The sequence below is a fragment of the Arachis ipaensis genome, chromosome B09, assembly GCF_000816755.2.
Source record: "Arachis ipaensis cultivar K30076 chromosome B09, Araip1.1, whole genome shotgun sequence".
NCBI lineage: Eukaryota > Viridiplantae > Streptophyta > Magnoliopsida > Fabales > Fabaceae > Arachis > Arachis ipaensis.
The window spans coordinates 108,543,995-108,561,069 of record NC_029793.2 but is presented as its reverse complement, the minus strand read 5'-3'; the positions used below and the strand labels follow the sequence as shown (position 1 = coordinate 108,561,069).

Genomic DNA, 17,075 nt, shown 5'->3' with positions numbered 1-17,075 from the left:
ATTGCTTAATCCGTTAATCTCTGTGGGATTTGACCTCACTCTTTTGTGAGTTATTACTTGACGACAATTCGGTATACTTGCCGAAGGGAAATTTGTTGAGAGACAGGTTTCCGTGCTATCAACATCTTAAAGAAAGCACACAAAAACGGATTTTCTATTCACCTGGGAAGTACTAAGATGTACCATAATTTGAAAGCAATGTTTGGTGGCTTGGTATGAAAAATGATGTGGCGGAATATGTTTCAAAGTGTTTAACCTGTCAAAAAGTAAAGATCGAACACCAGAGACCTTCCGGGACGTTGCAACCTTCAGAGGTTCCACAATGGAAATGGGAAAGCATTGCGATGGACTTTGTGTTGGGATTGCCAAGGACTAGGGCCGGTTTTGATGCTCTCTAGGTAATTGTGGACCGACTGACAAAGTCAGCTCACTTTGTACCCATTCGGATGAACTACACTCTTGAGGAGTTAGCACGCTTGTACATAAAGGAGGTTGTGAGACTTCATAGTATGCTTACTACTATAATTTCTGATAGAGATCCTCGTTTCACTTCAAGGTTCTGGGGTGCATTTCAGAAAGCTTTTGGAACCCGATTAAGCTTGAGTATGGCTTACCATCCTCGAATAGATGGTCAATCTGAGAGGACAATCTAAACACTAGAGGATATGTTGAAGGCTTGTGTTCTGGACCAGCCGGCGAGTTGGGATCGGTATATGCCGCTAGTGGAGTTTGCATACAATAATAGCTACCATGCGAGCATCGGAATGGCTCCGTATGAGGCTTTGTATGGGAGGAAATGTCAATCTCTGCTATGCTGATATGAAGTTGGGGAGAAAAGCTTGTTGGGGCCGAAGATGATAGCTGAGACCACTGAACAAGTCAAGAAAATCCTAGACAGAATGCTCACTATGCAGAGTCGTCAGAAGAATTACACCGATCAGAGGCGGAAGCCATTGGAATTTGAGGAAGGAGACCATGCTTTCCTTATGGTTACTCCAACAACAAGAGTAGGTAGGGTGATTAAAGCAAAGAAGCTGAATCCTCGGTACATTGGTCCGTTTCAGATCCTGAAGAGGGTTGGACTGGTGGCGTATCAGATGGCTCTACTACCCCACCTTTCGAACCCACACAACGTATTTCACGTGTCGCAGCTTCGAAAGTATACTCCTGATGCTAGCCATGTGTTAAAACCTGAATCGGTTCAGTTAAAAGAAGATTTGACACTTTCGGTGACTCCGGTCAGAATTGACGATACGAGTATCAAACGGTTGCGTGGATAAGAGGTTTCGTTAGTCAAAGTGGCATGGAGTTGAGCCGGTGTTGAGGAGCACACTTGGGATCTTGAATCAAAGATGCGAACTGACTACCCACACCTATTCTCAGGTAACTGAATTCGAATTTTGTGGGCAAAATTCCCATTTAGGTGGGTAGAATGTAAAATCCGGTTAATTAATGACTAATTAACCCATAAATTAAAAATTTATTCTAGAAAATTAGAAATGTAATTTTTATGGTTTAATATGATGGAGAAAATTAAAACGAGAATTTTGATACCAATTTTAAAGAAATCGGCCCAAGATTTGACTGAACGGGTCAAACCGGGCCAACCGGACCCATATTGGGCCCTTGGCCCAACCAAGCTCAACCTAAAACCCTTATTCAGCACTCTCTCTTCTCTCTTAAAACCCAAAAATCTGAAATTGCAAGGAAAGGAGGAAGAACACTCTTCTAAAGTTCTCACCCTTACTTGATCTTCAAATCACCATAACTTTTAATCTGGACCTCCGATTGCCGCACCGTTTATCACCACAAGTTCTTCGCGTCGAGCTCTACAAAACCTAGAACTTTGTTCTTGAGGTAAGCCACGAGTTCCTCTCTAAAATCCCAGCCTTAATTTTGAAATTTCGGGTGAAAAATGTTGAGATTTGTGAGCTTTTGATATTATAGGATCCAACTAGCTTGAAGGAGAGGCTTAATCTTGTCTCCTTGATCCTTGGGTATGGTAAGATTCTCAATCCTAGTGGAATTTATTGGTTTATGATGTTTGGGTATTGAGTGGGTATGTTTGAATATGGTGTTGTGATTTTAGGAAAGGTATATATGTGTGTTGCAGCTTGATTGAAGTCTTGGAAAGCTTGGAAAAGGGCTTTTGTGTGTTAAAAATCTATTCTTGGAAGTGTTGAAGCCTTGAGAGCTTGTGAAAAAGTGATATGGAGGTGGGTTGAGCGAGGAATCGGCCAAGGTATGATTTTGGCTTTTTGTATCTAAAATATAATGTGGTGTGAAAACTTAGGCTAGAGGCCCTAAGATAGGATTTGAACTATTGATGTTATTGATTGGTTGAGATAAAATGTGTGGTTATGTATGTGGGTAATAAGTTTTGATGTTTTGATGGTATGATGCATGAGAAATATGCATGTTGTGATATATACTTAATGATTGGTTGAGATTGAATTCTGGGTGAAACCATGTTGATGGTGAGGATGATATTGATTGTATGTATTGATGGTTGATGGAAATGGTATTGTTGGAAATTAGGATGAGGAAGGATATATGACATGATGTTGTGTTTGAAATTGAGTTATTTGATTGGGATTAGTTAAAATGGTGGGTTGGTGGATTGTGATTTTGATAAAAATATTAACATATGACTTGAAGAGGCTTGAGGTTGATTTTCGATAAGTTTTGGTTAGTTTTGAAAAGGGTTGAAAATGGTTTGTTTTGAAAATGGAATTTTGTGGGTTTGTATGAAAATGTGGTTTTTGGGTCTATTTTAACGAAGCATAACTTGGTCTCTGGATCCCCTATTTGTGTCAAACTTGTTTAGAAAAAAAAATTACATCCGAGATGTTTATGCCGTTTAAAGAACAGATGGAAAATGATTTAAAACGAAAAAGTTATGCCTGTCGGAAGTTTGGGATTTGAAACTGGAATTCTGTAGCTTTTTAACTTAGTAAAATTTTTGGCAAGATGTGCTCCCACGCGCATGCGTCAACCTCAGATTTTTAGTCCCCCACACATGCGCCTAGCCGATGCGTACGCGTCGATGTATGGATGCAAGTTCCCGGTAGAAAATCCAGAGAGTTGTGCTGGTATTGTGCTGGTTTTGTGCGAGGAGCGCAAAACGCACCCACGCGTACACGTGACTGACGCGCACGCGTCACTTGATCTCTTTGCTTCCCATGCGTACGCATGGGCGACGCTCACGCATCACTCTACTTTTTCAGCCTTCCACGCGTGCACATGGGCGACGTGCACGCATGACCCCATTTTCATCAAAAACTGATTTTTTAGTTTTCAAAGCCGAATTTCAGACTTCTAAGCCTCCGTTCTCACCCCTTATGTCCTAAATCCTTATGGTACGTGATAAACCCCTATTTCATGGTTTATCTTGTGCTCAATTGAGTACTTTTTATCAGCTTTTCACCCACTTATTCATATGATTTGCATGTTTTATATTTTCCTTTATGATTTTGTGCTATGATTGAAAGCATGCTTCTTTGGCCTTATATTTATTAATATTAATCCTCTCTTATTACCATTAGATGCCTTGATATGTGTGTTAAGTGATTTCAGAGTTTATAGGGCAGGAATGGCTTGGAGGATGGAAAAGAAGCATGCAAAAGTGGAAGGAATACAAGAAGTTGAAGAAATTGCTAAGCTGTCCAGCCTGACCCTCTCGCACTAAAACTGTCATAACTTGAGCTACAGAGGTCCAAACAATGCGGTTCCAGTTGCTTTAGAAAGCTAATGTCTGGGACTTCGATTTGATATATATAATGCCATAGTTGTCCTGAGGCTAGATGACGCGAACGCGTGCTCCACGCGGACGCGTCGCAGTGACGAAAAACCAGCGTGGCAGATTTTGCAACCAGCGATTTTTGGGGTGTTTCTGACCCAGTTTTCGGCCCAGAAAGCACAGATTAGAGGCTATAAAGTGGAGGAATCCATTCATTCATAATCATCAGCTCATAATTCATAATTTTTAATTTAGATGTAGTTTTAGAGAGAGAGAGGCTTTCTCCTCTCTCTTAGGATTTAGTTTTAGGATTTAGGATTATTTCTTCTTCATCACAGGTTCAATGTTCCTTTTTTAATTATTTTCTCAATTTAATTTATGAACTCTTCCATGTTACATATGATTCTTTTAATTAATGTTATTTGAGGTATTTCAATTTATGATTGCTTTCTTTTATTTATGTTACTGTTGCTTCCAATCTGAAGACATTTTTATTCGAGTAAGTTTACTTTTCCCTTTTGGCCTTGGTTAAGTAATTGATAACTCATGAGTTATCAAACTCAACGTGATTGATAATTGTTGTCTTTGCTAATTGAATTGAACTTCAATAACTCCAGTCCTTTCTTAGGAATTGACAAGGACCTGAGGATCAAACTAATTGGTCCACTTGACCTTCCTTTGCTTTAGTAAAGGCTAACTAAGTGGGATTAAAACTCAATTCTCATCACCATTGATAAGGATAACTAGAATAGGACTTCCAAATTCTCATACCTTGCCAAGAGTTTATTTTACAGTTATTTATTTATTTTATTTGTCATTTAAATTACTTGTTCCTTACTTTCAAAACCCCAATTTACAAAACTCATAACCAATAATAAGAACATACCTCTCTGCAGTTCCTTGAGAAGACGACCCGAGGTTTAAATACTTCGGTTATCAATTTTAAAGGGGTTTGTTACTTGTGACAACCAAAATGTTTGTAAGAAAGGACTTTTGTTGGTTAAGAAGCTATACTTGCAACGGGAATTTATTCTGAATTCTAAACCACGCAAAAGTTCTCTCTTCAAAATGGCGCCGTTGCCGGGGAATTGCAAACGTGTGTCTTATTATTGGTTAATGTAAATATTTTCTTTTGCTTGTTTATTTGTTTTTATTTTTGTTTTTATTTTTGCTTTTTCGTAAATTAAGAGGTTATTGGTTTTTATTTAGTTATTTATAATTTTTTTCAAAAATTTATTCTTGGTGTTCATCTTGATCTTCAAGTTGTTCTTAGTTGTTTTTTTTGCTTTGATCTAAAAATTCTAAGTTTGGTGTCATTTTATTGTTTTTCTCTTTCATCATTAAAATTAAAAATATATCTTTTCTATTTATTTTAATTGAATTTTCGAAATTTGCATTTAAAAAATTCAGATTTTTATTTTAAATTTTTTTTTATCTTATCTTATCTTAGTTTTAAATTTCAAAATTCAAATCTTTTTCAAAAATCACATCTTTTTCAAAATCTTATCTTATCTTATTTCAAAATCAAACCTTTTCAAAATTTAAATCTTTTTCAAAACTTTATCTTATATTGTTGACTTTTACAAAATTCAAATTTCAAAATTTAAAATTCAAATTTAAAATTTCAAATTTCAAATTTCAACTTCAAAATTCAAATTTTAAAATTTAAAATTCAAGTTTCAAAATTTAAAATTCAAAATTCAAATTTCAAAATTCAAATTCAAAATTTCAATAACCTTTTAATTTAAATTTGTTTTTATTTTCGTTTTTAATTTTTATTTGCTATTATGAGTTCTCACCCCCATCGCTTTAAGTTTGGTTCCAATGTTGTTGTAAGGAATGGAAACTATAATGAAAATAGGTATCAAGGTTGGAAGAATCAAAGATGGGAGGAGCCACAAGGATTTGATCAACCCTCTTGGCAACAACCCCTCCAATGCACTATAACCAACAACCATTCTGTGATGCATACCAAAATGATGACTATGGTGGACCCCCTTGTAGTTACCAACAAGTCCCGCCATATACTTATGAACCATCTCCTCAACACAATTCTGGACCACCATACTCACAAGCTCCTTACCACCAAACACCACTATATGACCCTAACCTATATCCACCACACCAACCACCATATGAACGACACCTAGAACCACCACCTCAATATTCACCATCTCCATATCCTTATCAAGAAGAACCACCTTCCTATTATGAACCCTTTCTCCAAAATAATGAACCCTCATATCCACCCCAACCTCCAATGGATGACAAACTTCGTGGTCTTCTTCAAGGGCAAGCAAAGATGCAAAGGGCCGTACTGGAACTCACTACTGCCTTAACCGAGGTAGTAAATAAATTAGCTTCTCAACATCTGAGCACTCAAAGTACTCCCATGGCTGCATGTAGAGAATCAAAAGAAGAGCGTAGCATGAAAGAGACACTAGAAACTTCGGTGGACAATGAGGAACATGGATTTGTATTAGAACAAGTAGAGGAAGCCATAATAGTTGCAGAGAAAGAAGTGGTTGCAGACTTAGGAGATGCTAAACCTCCATGGGAAAGTCAAGTTATAAAACCTCTTTCCAAGGAGATTGAAATTGATGCTGAGGAGGGTGTACAACCTCCAAGGCATATCATAGTTGAAGACTTGGAAGAGGTTGGTCAAGAGATGAAGATTAAAGAAGAAGAAGCACAGGCTCCCATGCCCTTGGTGAGCAATGAAGAAGAGATTGAATTGGAAGAAAGCTACCAAGAGGAAGAGGTTGATATTGAAGAAACTTGCAAAGAGGTGGAAGTTGTCAGAGAAAAGCCCAAGGGAGTGGAGCTTGCAAATTCGTTAGAAATACCTCCCCCTAAGTTGCCATCATCCTTCACAACATTCAAGTGGGTAAAATTCGTATCCCTTAGCTTTCTAATTCCACTTGAATATGGGCTACTGGAGACGGATGGTCAACTTAGAGCTCTTGGTGGCATTAAGAGTAAGAGGAAGACGGTTAGTGGTTGGAGTTGTCAAGCAAGGTTCAACATGGTTGTGTGCTCAAAGTTTAAATGCAAGGGTTGGTGTAAAGCTCAACTGAATGGGTCTAGGAAGTTGTTTGGCCGCTTTAGTGAGAATTCAGATTGCCTGCCACCCGGTTAGAACACTAATGTTCAACGAGAAGACGGGGGCAAAAGCAAGGTTTGGGACCCCGGAATTCATTCTGGCAATCAACACTCTTGGGGCCTTGTCACTTGCTTTAACTTGCTTGAAGGCTCTCTGCGCAAAGCCATTGGTGGAGATTCCTGGATGAGTTCAAGCACAAGCTTCCATGAAAAGGAGCTCACCAAATGTCTAACTTAAGGACTTTAACTAAAAGTGTTAGGTGGGAGACAACCCACCATGGTATGATCGTTCCTTTTTCAACTATAATTTTATTTAGTTTTGTTTGTTTTTGAGTTTTATTTTATTTTATTGAACCTGGAATTATTCATAACATCTGTATCAGCATCTGCATACTACATTCTGCATTTTGCATATAAAAAAAATCGCACGCGATGCGACAGCGTCGCCGACGCATCCGCGCCACCAATGCATTGGGAAGAAAAGAAAATTGAATAGAGAGTCACGGGAGAGCGTGGCTGGAGGCATGCCTGTGGCACAAATTGACCCACGCGACCGCGTCATTGACGCGTCCGCGTCATGTGGGAAAAATGCCCCCCACGCGTCCGCGTCATTTTCAAAATATGGCCATTCACGCGATCGCGTCAACCACGCAACAGCGTCACCCAAAAATTTGGCAAAAAGAGTTTCGAACAGAGAGTTGCACGAACGCGAGGCTGCACTCGCACCAAATGCACAAATCAGGTCACGCAATCGCGTGACCCACGCGTCCGCGTCACCTGATCTTATCGCGCACCACGCGACCGCGTCACTCACGTGTCCGCGTTGCCTGTGCCGCACAACTTATCCTGATCAGCGCCAATTATCTTATCTTTTCTTTTCTAATCCTAATTTCTTCTATCTTTTCTTCTTTCTTCTTCCTTTTCTTACTTTCTTCTTCTTCATCTCTTTAACTTCTCATCCCTCTTCACGTTCATTCTATTTTATTTGCATACTTTCATTCATTGCATTATTTTCATTGGTGTTAGAAATTTATTTGGGTCATTATTTTTTATATTTTGCTTGTGGATTATTAAAGGAATTGTTTGACAATTATATATTACTTTTTAAAGGGTTGCTTGCATGTTCAATTTAATACTTTCAATAGCTTATTTACCATGCTTGTTATGTGTTTGTGAAAAAGCCCGTATGGCATTGTGCACTTGATGCCAGGGCATTTCGGCCAGTTTCACTGACCTTTTCTTTACTGTTTTAGGGTAGTTTCATGCATTTTCTTAGGAAATAAGCAAGTTTTGGGTAGAATTTCACTTACATCTTGATTCAAGCAAACATTGTGAATTTTATATGATTTCATGAAAATTATGCATGAATTTAATGACAAATTGGATTATGCATGACTCATAACTTGGATTAGAGCTTTGATGCACTTTATTTGTTTGATTTCAGGACAAAGGAAGCAAGGAAAAGCCACGCTAGTAGCCACATTAGTCTAACTAACGTGACCACTAACGTGGAATGGGAGCTAGCTTGCAACGTTAATGAGAAAAGTGATCCCCAATAATGTCTTCGAAGTGATCATAGCCCACGTTAATTACCACGTTAACTACATTAACGTGGTAGTTAACGTGGAGGAAAAGGAAGCTCCAAGTGTTAGTGGTAAAAGTGAGTACCACTAACGCTCCAAAAGGGCAATTGGCCACGTTAAGAGTCATGTTAACTTAGTTAACGTGAACTCTAACGTGGAAGAGGAAGATAATGCCAACGTTAGTGACACTCACCTTTGTCACTAACGTTAGACTAAGCCCATATTCGCTACGTTAAGAGCCACGTTAACTTAGTTAACGTGAACTCTAACGTGGAAGGAGCATGGAATCGCCAACGTTAGTGACACTCACCTTTGTCACTAACGTTGGACTAAGCCACTATGAGCCACGTTAGTTACCACGTTAATTACATGAACGTGGAAGCTAACGTGGAGGAAAGGGATGATGAGCCAACATTAGTGACACTCACCTTTATCACTAACGTTGGAGATGGCAATCAACACCACGTTAGTGGTCACGTTAATGTAATTAATGTGAGGCACTAACGTGAGAAAGGGGCGTTTTGGAGCGTTAGTGAAAAAGGTAGGTGTCACTAACGCTCTCGAAGATTTGGCAAGCCTACGTTAAAGGTCACGTTAACTATACTAACGTGAACTCTAACGTAGGGAGAAAGGGGTACTCTCAACGTTGTTGGGAAAGGTAAACCACAATAACATTTGCGAAGGGCCAAGAGGCAACGTTAGTGGTCACGTTAAGTGCCACTAACGTTGAAGTTAACGTGGACCATTTTGGGTTAGGAACGTTAGTGAAAAAGGTGATTGTCACTAACGTTCTCGACCCCATACTTTCACTGAACGTTAACACCACTAACGCCCTAAGCTAAAGTCCATGCCTACGGCACACTTTCTCTGCAAGTGAAGCTGAGCCCATTAAAGATGATAACTGCTTCAACTCAAGATCCAAAGGCCCATATCCAAGACTTGAAGAACCAACTAGAAGATCAGAAGAGTAGTATAAATAGGAGTAGTTTTGAACTAGAGAGAAGCTTTTTGGATTGAGAGAACTACTCTCTGTATAATTTTACTTTCTCTGCAACTTTTAGTTTTACTTTCGGAATGCATTCTCCATCTTTGTTTTCCATTCCCAGAGCCATGAACAACTAAACCCCTTTCATTGGGTTAGGGAGCTCTGTTGTAATTTGATGGATCAATAATAGTTTTCATTATTCTTCTTCTTTCTTTTCTCTTGATTTTACTAGAAAGCTTTCAATCTTCATCCAATTGGGTAGTTGTCTTGGAAAAGAAGCTATTCATACTTGGATCTCTTCAGAACCTTAGCAGAGGAATGAAGAGATCATGCTAGAAATGCTTTCTCATGTTGGAGCAAATTGGATTTGGATGGATATAGTGACATATAATCCTACCAACACTTTGATTTGGAAATACATGTGGTATAATCAGTGACCATACTTCATCTCTTCTCATGAGCAATTGGACCAAGGAATTGGCTATTGATCAAGATTTGAGAGATTGAATTACCAAAGAATTGGAGTTCAATCACTTAAGATTGCCAAGGAGATCAATGAATGCATTGATTGAGGAAGAGATGAAAATGAACTTGATCCGGAGAATGCAACATCTCCTAAGCCCAATGAATCCCCCATTTCTGATCTTACCCATTCTCTTTAATTTCTGCAATTTACTTTCATGCTAAATTCCCCATTCCTCATTTAAGATTCTGCAATTTACTTTCCGTCATTTATATTTAGCTCTTTATTCCCATCATTTACATTTTCTGCTATTTACTTTCCGCCATTTAATTTCCTGCAACTCTCACGTCAAATTCTGCTTAGCTCAACTAGAACATTCCTCTAATTAAAGTTGATTGACCAATCAATCCCTGTGGGATTCGACCTCACTCTATTGTGAGTTTTTACTTGACGACAATTCGGTATACTTGCCGAGGGAAATTGTTGAGAGACAAGTTTCCGTGCATCAGCACTATTTTTTGATTTCTTTCTATCTACTACTCTAAATGCTTGCTTTTCACAAAACCCTTTTTATATTTTATTACTTAAATATAATTGTTATTACAAACATGTTGTTAGTTTGAAAGACTTGGTAATCTAACTTGGACATTGAATGCTTGATCTATGCTACTCATGCCTTTGCCAGCATGCCAATAAACATCTTGCATTTAATTGTCATTACATGCACTTGCTATATTTTCATTGATGAACTTTTCACATGTAGTCATGACCATGTGTTAATGTCATTCTTCTTTATTGTGCATTGATTACCACCTTTCCTGCTCTCTTTCTTGCTCTAACCCTTAGCTTTAAAAGTTACTTTCTTTTTCCCTTTTCAGGATGGCCACCAAGAAGGGTAAAGAGAAAGCTACTCCCAAACCACCGGCAAGGAAAGGAACAAAAAGAGCCCCAGCTGAGGAACCACAACCCCCATCCACTTGTACATCTTAGCATGTACCGAGGACGGTGCAATCTTTAAGTGTGGGGAGGTCGATACTGATCTCCATGGGTTAGTTACTCTTCTATCTCAATACCAATGTTTAATTTTCTTTGTTAAATTAGTTGTTGCATTTACATGTTTGATTGCATATTTATTTGATTTTGTGCATATTTTACCACTTGGTTAAAGTAATATTTTCTTTTTCAAGAAACTTTTTATAATATTTCACTAATTTGAATAAAATTATTGTTACACTTGTTTGAAGAAATTTTATATTGGAACATGGTTTTGAGCTCGAACACACAAAACCTGTGAGATTTTGAGCCTATTTGATTGGTTGCATTTTATCAACCAATATTTTATTTTTGGTGTGTGTTTTTCTCTCTAAAATTGTGATCTTTGCCTTGCTTGATTCTATATTTCCATTGTTTAATGTATGCATGCGCTTATATGATTGAGGCCTTTGTTTCACTAAGCTTACATACCCATATGGCCTTAACCCTTCATTATCCCTTGCAAACCAATTTGAGCCTATTTTACCCATTTTATTCTTTACTTTAGCACATTATTAACTCTAAGCGGAAAATAATAATGTCCTTAATTTGAATCCTTGGTTAGTTTAGACTAGTGAGAGTGCTCATAAATTAAGTGTGGAGAAAAATGGGTTTGGAAATATTTGGTTTAAGAATTGGGCATTGTATATCTTTATGAAAATGTGAAAGAAATGTTTAGGATATGTTCATGCATTCAATAATTTAATCATATGCATTGAGAAAAAATAATAAATAAAAAAAAGAGAGAAAAAGAAAAAGAAAAAAAAAAGCAAATAATAAAAAGGGGACAAAATGCCCCAAAGTAAATGGTGAAAGCAATGCATATGTACTGTACTTGAAATTAGAATGCATGAATATGTAGAAAACATGGTTAATGGATAGTTAGATTTTGTATTATGATTACATGGATTGTCTAAAGTTAGGTGGAAAGTTTAAGTTAATTAAGGATTCAGATTTTAGTCCACTTGGCCAAATACAATCCTACCTTGACCCTAACCCCATTACAACCCTTAAAAGACCTCTTGATATGTGTATTTATGCATTAAATTTTTGTTGATTGTTAGATGAAGAGCAAGCCTTAAAAAGCAAGATTAGTAGAGAATTGAGAGATCGAACCTTAAACACCTGAGCAATTAGAGTGCATACACTTCCAGTGAGGGTTCGATGCTCGATTCTTTGTTCCCGGCTTTCATGAGCTATTTTCTTCTGCAAGTTTACTTGTACTTTATTTTGTGATTTGAATTAGTGAAATCCAGTTCATATTTGTTCTTAAAAGATTTGTTTACTTTTAACCAAGTAGGTAGAAACATTTTGCATGTAGTTGCTTTTACATAGTTAGGTTGCATTTCATGCATTCTACCATTCCTCTTCACTCCTTTATAGCTTCTCTTGAGCTTAGTATGAGGACATGCTAATGTTTAAGTGTGGGGAGGTTGATAAACCCCTATTTCATGGTTTATCTTGTGCTCAATTGAGTGGTTTTTATCAGCTTTTCACCCACTTATTCATATGATTTGCATGTTTTACATTTTCCTTCCTGATTTTGTGCTATGATTGAAAACATGCTTCTTTGGCCTTATATTTGCTAATATTAATCCTCTCTTATTACCATTAGATGCCTTGATATGTGTGTTAAGTGATTTCAGAGTTTATAGGGCAGGAATGGCTTGGAGGATGGAAAGGAAGCATGCAAAAGTGAAAGGAATACAAGAAGTTGAAGAAATTGCTAAGCTGTCCAGCCTGACCCTCTCGCACTAAAACTGTCATAACTTGAGCTACAGAATTCCAAATGACGCGGTTCTAGTTGCGTTGGAAAGATAACGTCCGGGGCTTCAATTTGATATATAATATGCCATAGTTTCCCTGACACTAGATGACACGAACGCGTGCTCCACGCGGACGCGTCGCAGTGACGAAAAACCAGCGTGGCAGATTTCGCAACCAGCAATTTTTGGGGTGTTTCTGACCTAGTTTTCGGTCCAGAAAGCACAGATTAGAGGCTATAAAGTGGGAGAATCTATTCATTCATAATCATCAGCTCATAATTCATAATTTTTAATTTAGATGTAGTTTTAGAGAGAGAGAGGCTCTCTCCTCTCTCTTAGGATTTAGTTTTAGGATTTAGGATTATTTCTTCTTCATCACACGTTCAATGTTCCTTTTTTAATTATTTTCTCAATTTAATTTATGAACTCTTCCATGTTACATATGATTCTCTTAATTAATGTTATTTGAAGTATTTCAGTTTATGATTGCTTTCTTTTATTTATGTTACTGTTGCTTCCAATCTGAAGACATTTTTATTTGAGTAAGTTTACTTTTTCCTTTTGGCCTTGGTTAAGTAATTGGTAACTCATGAGTTATCAAACTCAACGTGATTGATAATTTTTGTCTTTGCTAATTGAATTGAACTTCAATAACTCGAGTCCTTTCTTAGGAATTGACAAGGACCTGGGGATCAAACTAATTGGTCCACTTGACCTTCCTTTGCTTTAGTAAAGGCTAACTAAGTGGGATTAAAACTCAATTCTCATCACCATTGATAAGGATAACTAGGATAGGACTTCCAAATTCTCATACCTTGCCAAGAGTTTATTTTACAGTTATTTATTTATTTTATTTGTCATTTAAATTACTTGTTCCTTACTTTCAAAACTCCAATTTACAAAACTCATAACCAATAATAAGAACATACCTCCCTGCAGTTCCTTGAGAAGACGACCCGAGGTTTAAATACTTCGGTTATCAATTTTAAAGGGGTTTGTTACTTGTGACAACCAAAATTTTTGTAAGAAAGGACTTTTGTTGGTTAAGAAGCTATACTTGCAACGGAAATTTATTCTGAATTCTAGACCATGCAAAAGTTTTCTCTTCAGTACGCCTAGCGATGGGAAGGAGCTAGAAAATGTGGTAACTTGTGGATGAAGTAAGTGGAGAATTAATGATGAATGATTATCAAAGATGATTGTATGAGATAGGGAAGATGATAATGGAAGTGCTTTATATGCCATGAGTCGAAGGGCTGTAATTATTAATAAATTGGCTGGTTATGGATTGTATTATGAGGCGAATGGCTGAGTTATTGCTCAATTATGGTCGAGCTATTATTGAATCATGGCTGAGTATGATTGCATATATGCCTATTGAATGAAATGTGAATGTTGCACTTCCACTATCTGAGATACGAGTTTCCCTGGGAGAAAGCAGTGGCTAGCCACCACGTACTCCAGGTGGAGACTTGATACTCTGCTGACCCTATGTCGTAAGTGTGGCCGGACACTGTGAAAGTTCCGGATGAGCTGGCCCCCGTGCATAAACACCAGTGTGGGTGTTGTGAATATGTATTGATGATTATGATTGAGAATAACTCGAGTTGGGGATGCACGACAGAGGGACACTCCAATGGTTAGCTACCAAGACTTGTCGGGCTGGCTTTATAACCGACAGATGAGACTCATCAGCCAATAGAACAGGCATACATCATATGCATTATATGTGAATTGTTTAGAATGCCTAATTGACTGCATAATACTTGCTAATTGTCTAATTGCAGTATCTTCTTTCTATTTGTGCATTCCCTTGTTGATATTACTGTGTTTGCGATATCATTACTGATGGCGGTTAGGAGGTTCGAAGGATTTGGAAAGGGGAGTGTTAGTTAGACTGAAGATCCTTATCTAGTTGCCTGTTCCATTTATGGTTTAGTCTGTTTATAAGCTTTGATTATCTGTTGGAAGTTCCACGATTGCCTTCGGCTTTCCCAGGACATTACATGTTAGATATGTGGGCTCTGTTACGATACTGAAAACCTCCGGTTCTCACCCATGCGGATTTTGTGATTTTCAGATGCAGGTCGTGAGGCTCCTCGCTGAGGCATACTGGAGACTTCTGGATTAGCGAAGATCTTTAGTTCTCGGGATTTTATTTTGGTTTTATGTACTTACCTAGATACTTATTATCTCCACTATATACATATATACTATTTTGACTCCTTTTAGAGGTTATTTTGGAGAACAGGTTCTGTAACTTGTCTTTTGGGTTCCTTACTTTATATATACATATGTATATTGCTATGCTCGGACCGGTTATCTTCGCAAATCGAGTCTTGAATTTTGATATTTGTATCTTTGGCACTCTCTTGTTTATATTCTCGTGTTAATTTATCCCTTATCTCTTTCGTTACGTTATGATGGGAGTGTTGCGCTTTTCAATTTAACGATTTTTGTTTTACCCCTTTTTCTTCCAAGGCCCCTAGTTATAAACATTTTTCACACTACTATATATACTAAATTTTATTTTTAGAGGTCGTAATATCTCGCCACATCTATTTTATGACTTAAGCATAAGGCTCTGTGTGATAGGGTGTTACACCCAGCGGAAGTAGTTTAGTCCGAGAAATGCAAGACTTTTCCCGTCACTCTCCCCCTTAGTTCTTCTTACCAATGTTTCACTTTCCCCTTTTGATGTCAAATTTTTGGTCTATTCAGCTGACTTTTTAGGAGATCTCCTTTTTCTTATTTCAGTCCTTGTAACGTGGACACTGACTTCTTCTATTTCTATTAATGAAATTTTATTGCCTTTTTGAAAAAAAAAAAAAGCAAACTATTTTACAGTACAATACTATAATCAAACTTTTTTATAAATCTAAATATATATTTCAAATATTTAGTCTTATATCAATGACTAATTGATAGTTAAGTTTTTATATACACATATTATGATTATTTAAATATTTGTTATTGAAAATATTTGTTACCTTTTTATTTGGCGAGAAATACCTAGTAAATAATTGATTTTGATGATTAAGTAACCACTTTTATTAATGTGACAAATATATCGAATTAATTATTAATAATTATATTCAACTATCATGTGTTTTTAAATATTAGTTAAACCCTTAATAATTTATGTAAAAAAATTTGTCCGATAATCTTTTCTAATATCAAAGCGGATACCGAATCCGTGAGTGGCTGACAAAAGAATCACCATGCTTTTGGAAAAAAGAAGATTATATATAAATCTTGTTCTTGGTCAATATGTCCAAGAAAAGTCGTCTCTCCTTCTCATTTCTATCTGTGTTTGGAGATCCAAAGAGGAATAACAAAACGTTCTCTTTATTTGTAAGCTTCATGTTACACACTGACACATACTAAATATATGATTGCCAGAAACGAATTACAGGAATAATTTATTAGATAACAGAATAGATAAAAGTTAACTTAAGAAATAGTGATAAAATAAAAAACTAAAATTAAATCTGAACAAATCGTATCCTAATTCTAACTAGTCTATTCTGATGCTAGTTATCCTTACTTTATCACGATCTTTTCCAATTTTATAACTATATATGGCACATGAAAGATGTTAGTCCTTTGGTGTCACAACTAGGGGATATTGTCTACCATATATAACAAGAAGCTAGTAAAAACAACTTCCCATTTTTCCAGGGGATATTGTCTACCATGTATAACGAGAAGCTTAATTAATTAGATACGTGCTATATATATGAAGATTTTGCTAATGTTTTCGGTCCTCTACAAGATGTTACATTATCATTGGAGTTAAAATAAACGGATATCATAGCTACCTAGTATATTATTTCCTATTGTGTATGATGGAATGTGTATTATTATTTTCTGGTTAGGCCATTGAACTCAATAAGAGGAAAATATATGAATGTGGAAATAATTAAATTTATTAGTAATCAAATAGGTATGGTCCCAGCCTAACTAAACGAAATTAATGGAAGGAAATATATGCACACACACACACACATGGTCCTACATGCTCTCTCTTCTTTACCCCTTGAACTCTTCTTCTATGAGAAAAGATATTTCGTTGGTACAAGTCGCTTCTTGTTTTTGTTCTTCCCTGGTCAGTTGTTAATTATAAAGTTTAAAAAATATAAATTTGTTTATAGATTTCTCAGTATAAATATATCACGGTAAAAAAGAAGCATGTCAATATAATTGAAGATGTGGAATTTTTTTGGTCAATGAAAAAATAAAAGAATAATGTTTATTAAAACAAGAAATAAATGAATCAATAGCAGTATATAGCTAGTTATATCAAAAAATGGTTCCTCTAATAAACAAATAAGCTTTAGACGGATTTATTTTATATATATATATGGGTGTCTAAAATCATCCCAACAATTTTATGCGCATTAGA

At 36.7% G+C, this 17,075-nt stretch overlaps 1 protein-coding gene across 1 annotated transcript; it reads left to right on the top strand.

The window, feature by feature from the left end:
• Nucleotides 855-1,280, top strand: LOC107615778. The gene is made up of 2 exons (XM_016317812.1): nt 855-1,133; nt 1,206-1,280. The coding sequence occupies exons 1-2, from the start codon at nt 855-857 to the stop codon at nt 1,278-1,280; spliced, it is 354 nt and encodes a 117-aa protein (XP_016173298.1).

What these genes read in the sequence shown, in the direction of transcription:
- LOC107615778 (XM_016317812.1), top strand. Translation starts at nt 855, where the DNA reads ATGATAGCTGAGACCACTGAACAAGTCAAGAAAATCCTAGACAGAATG. An exon ending in ACCTTTCGAACCCACACAAC is followed by an intron (nt 1,134 to 1,205) that starts GTATTTCACGTG and finishes GAATCGGTTCAG; the next exon opens with TTAAAAGAAGATTTGACACT.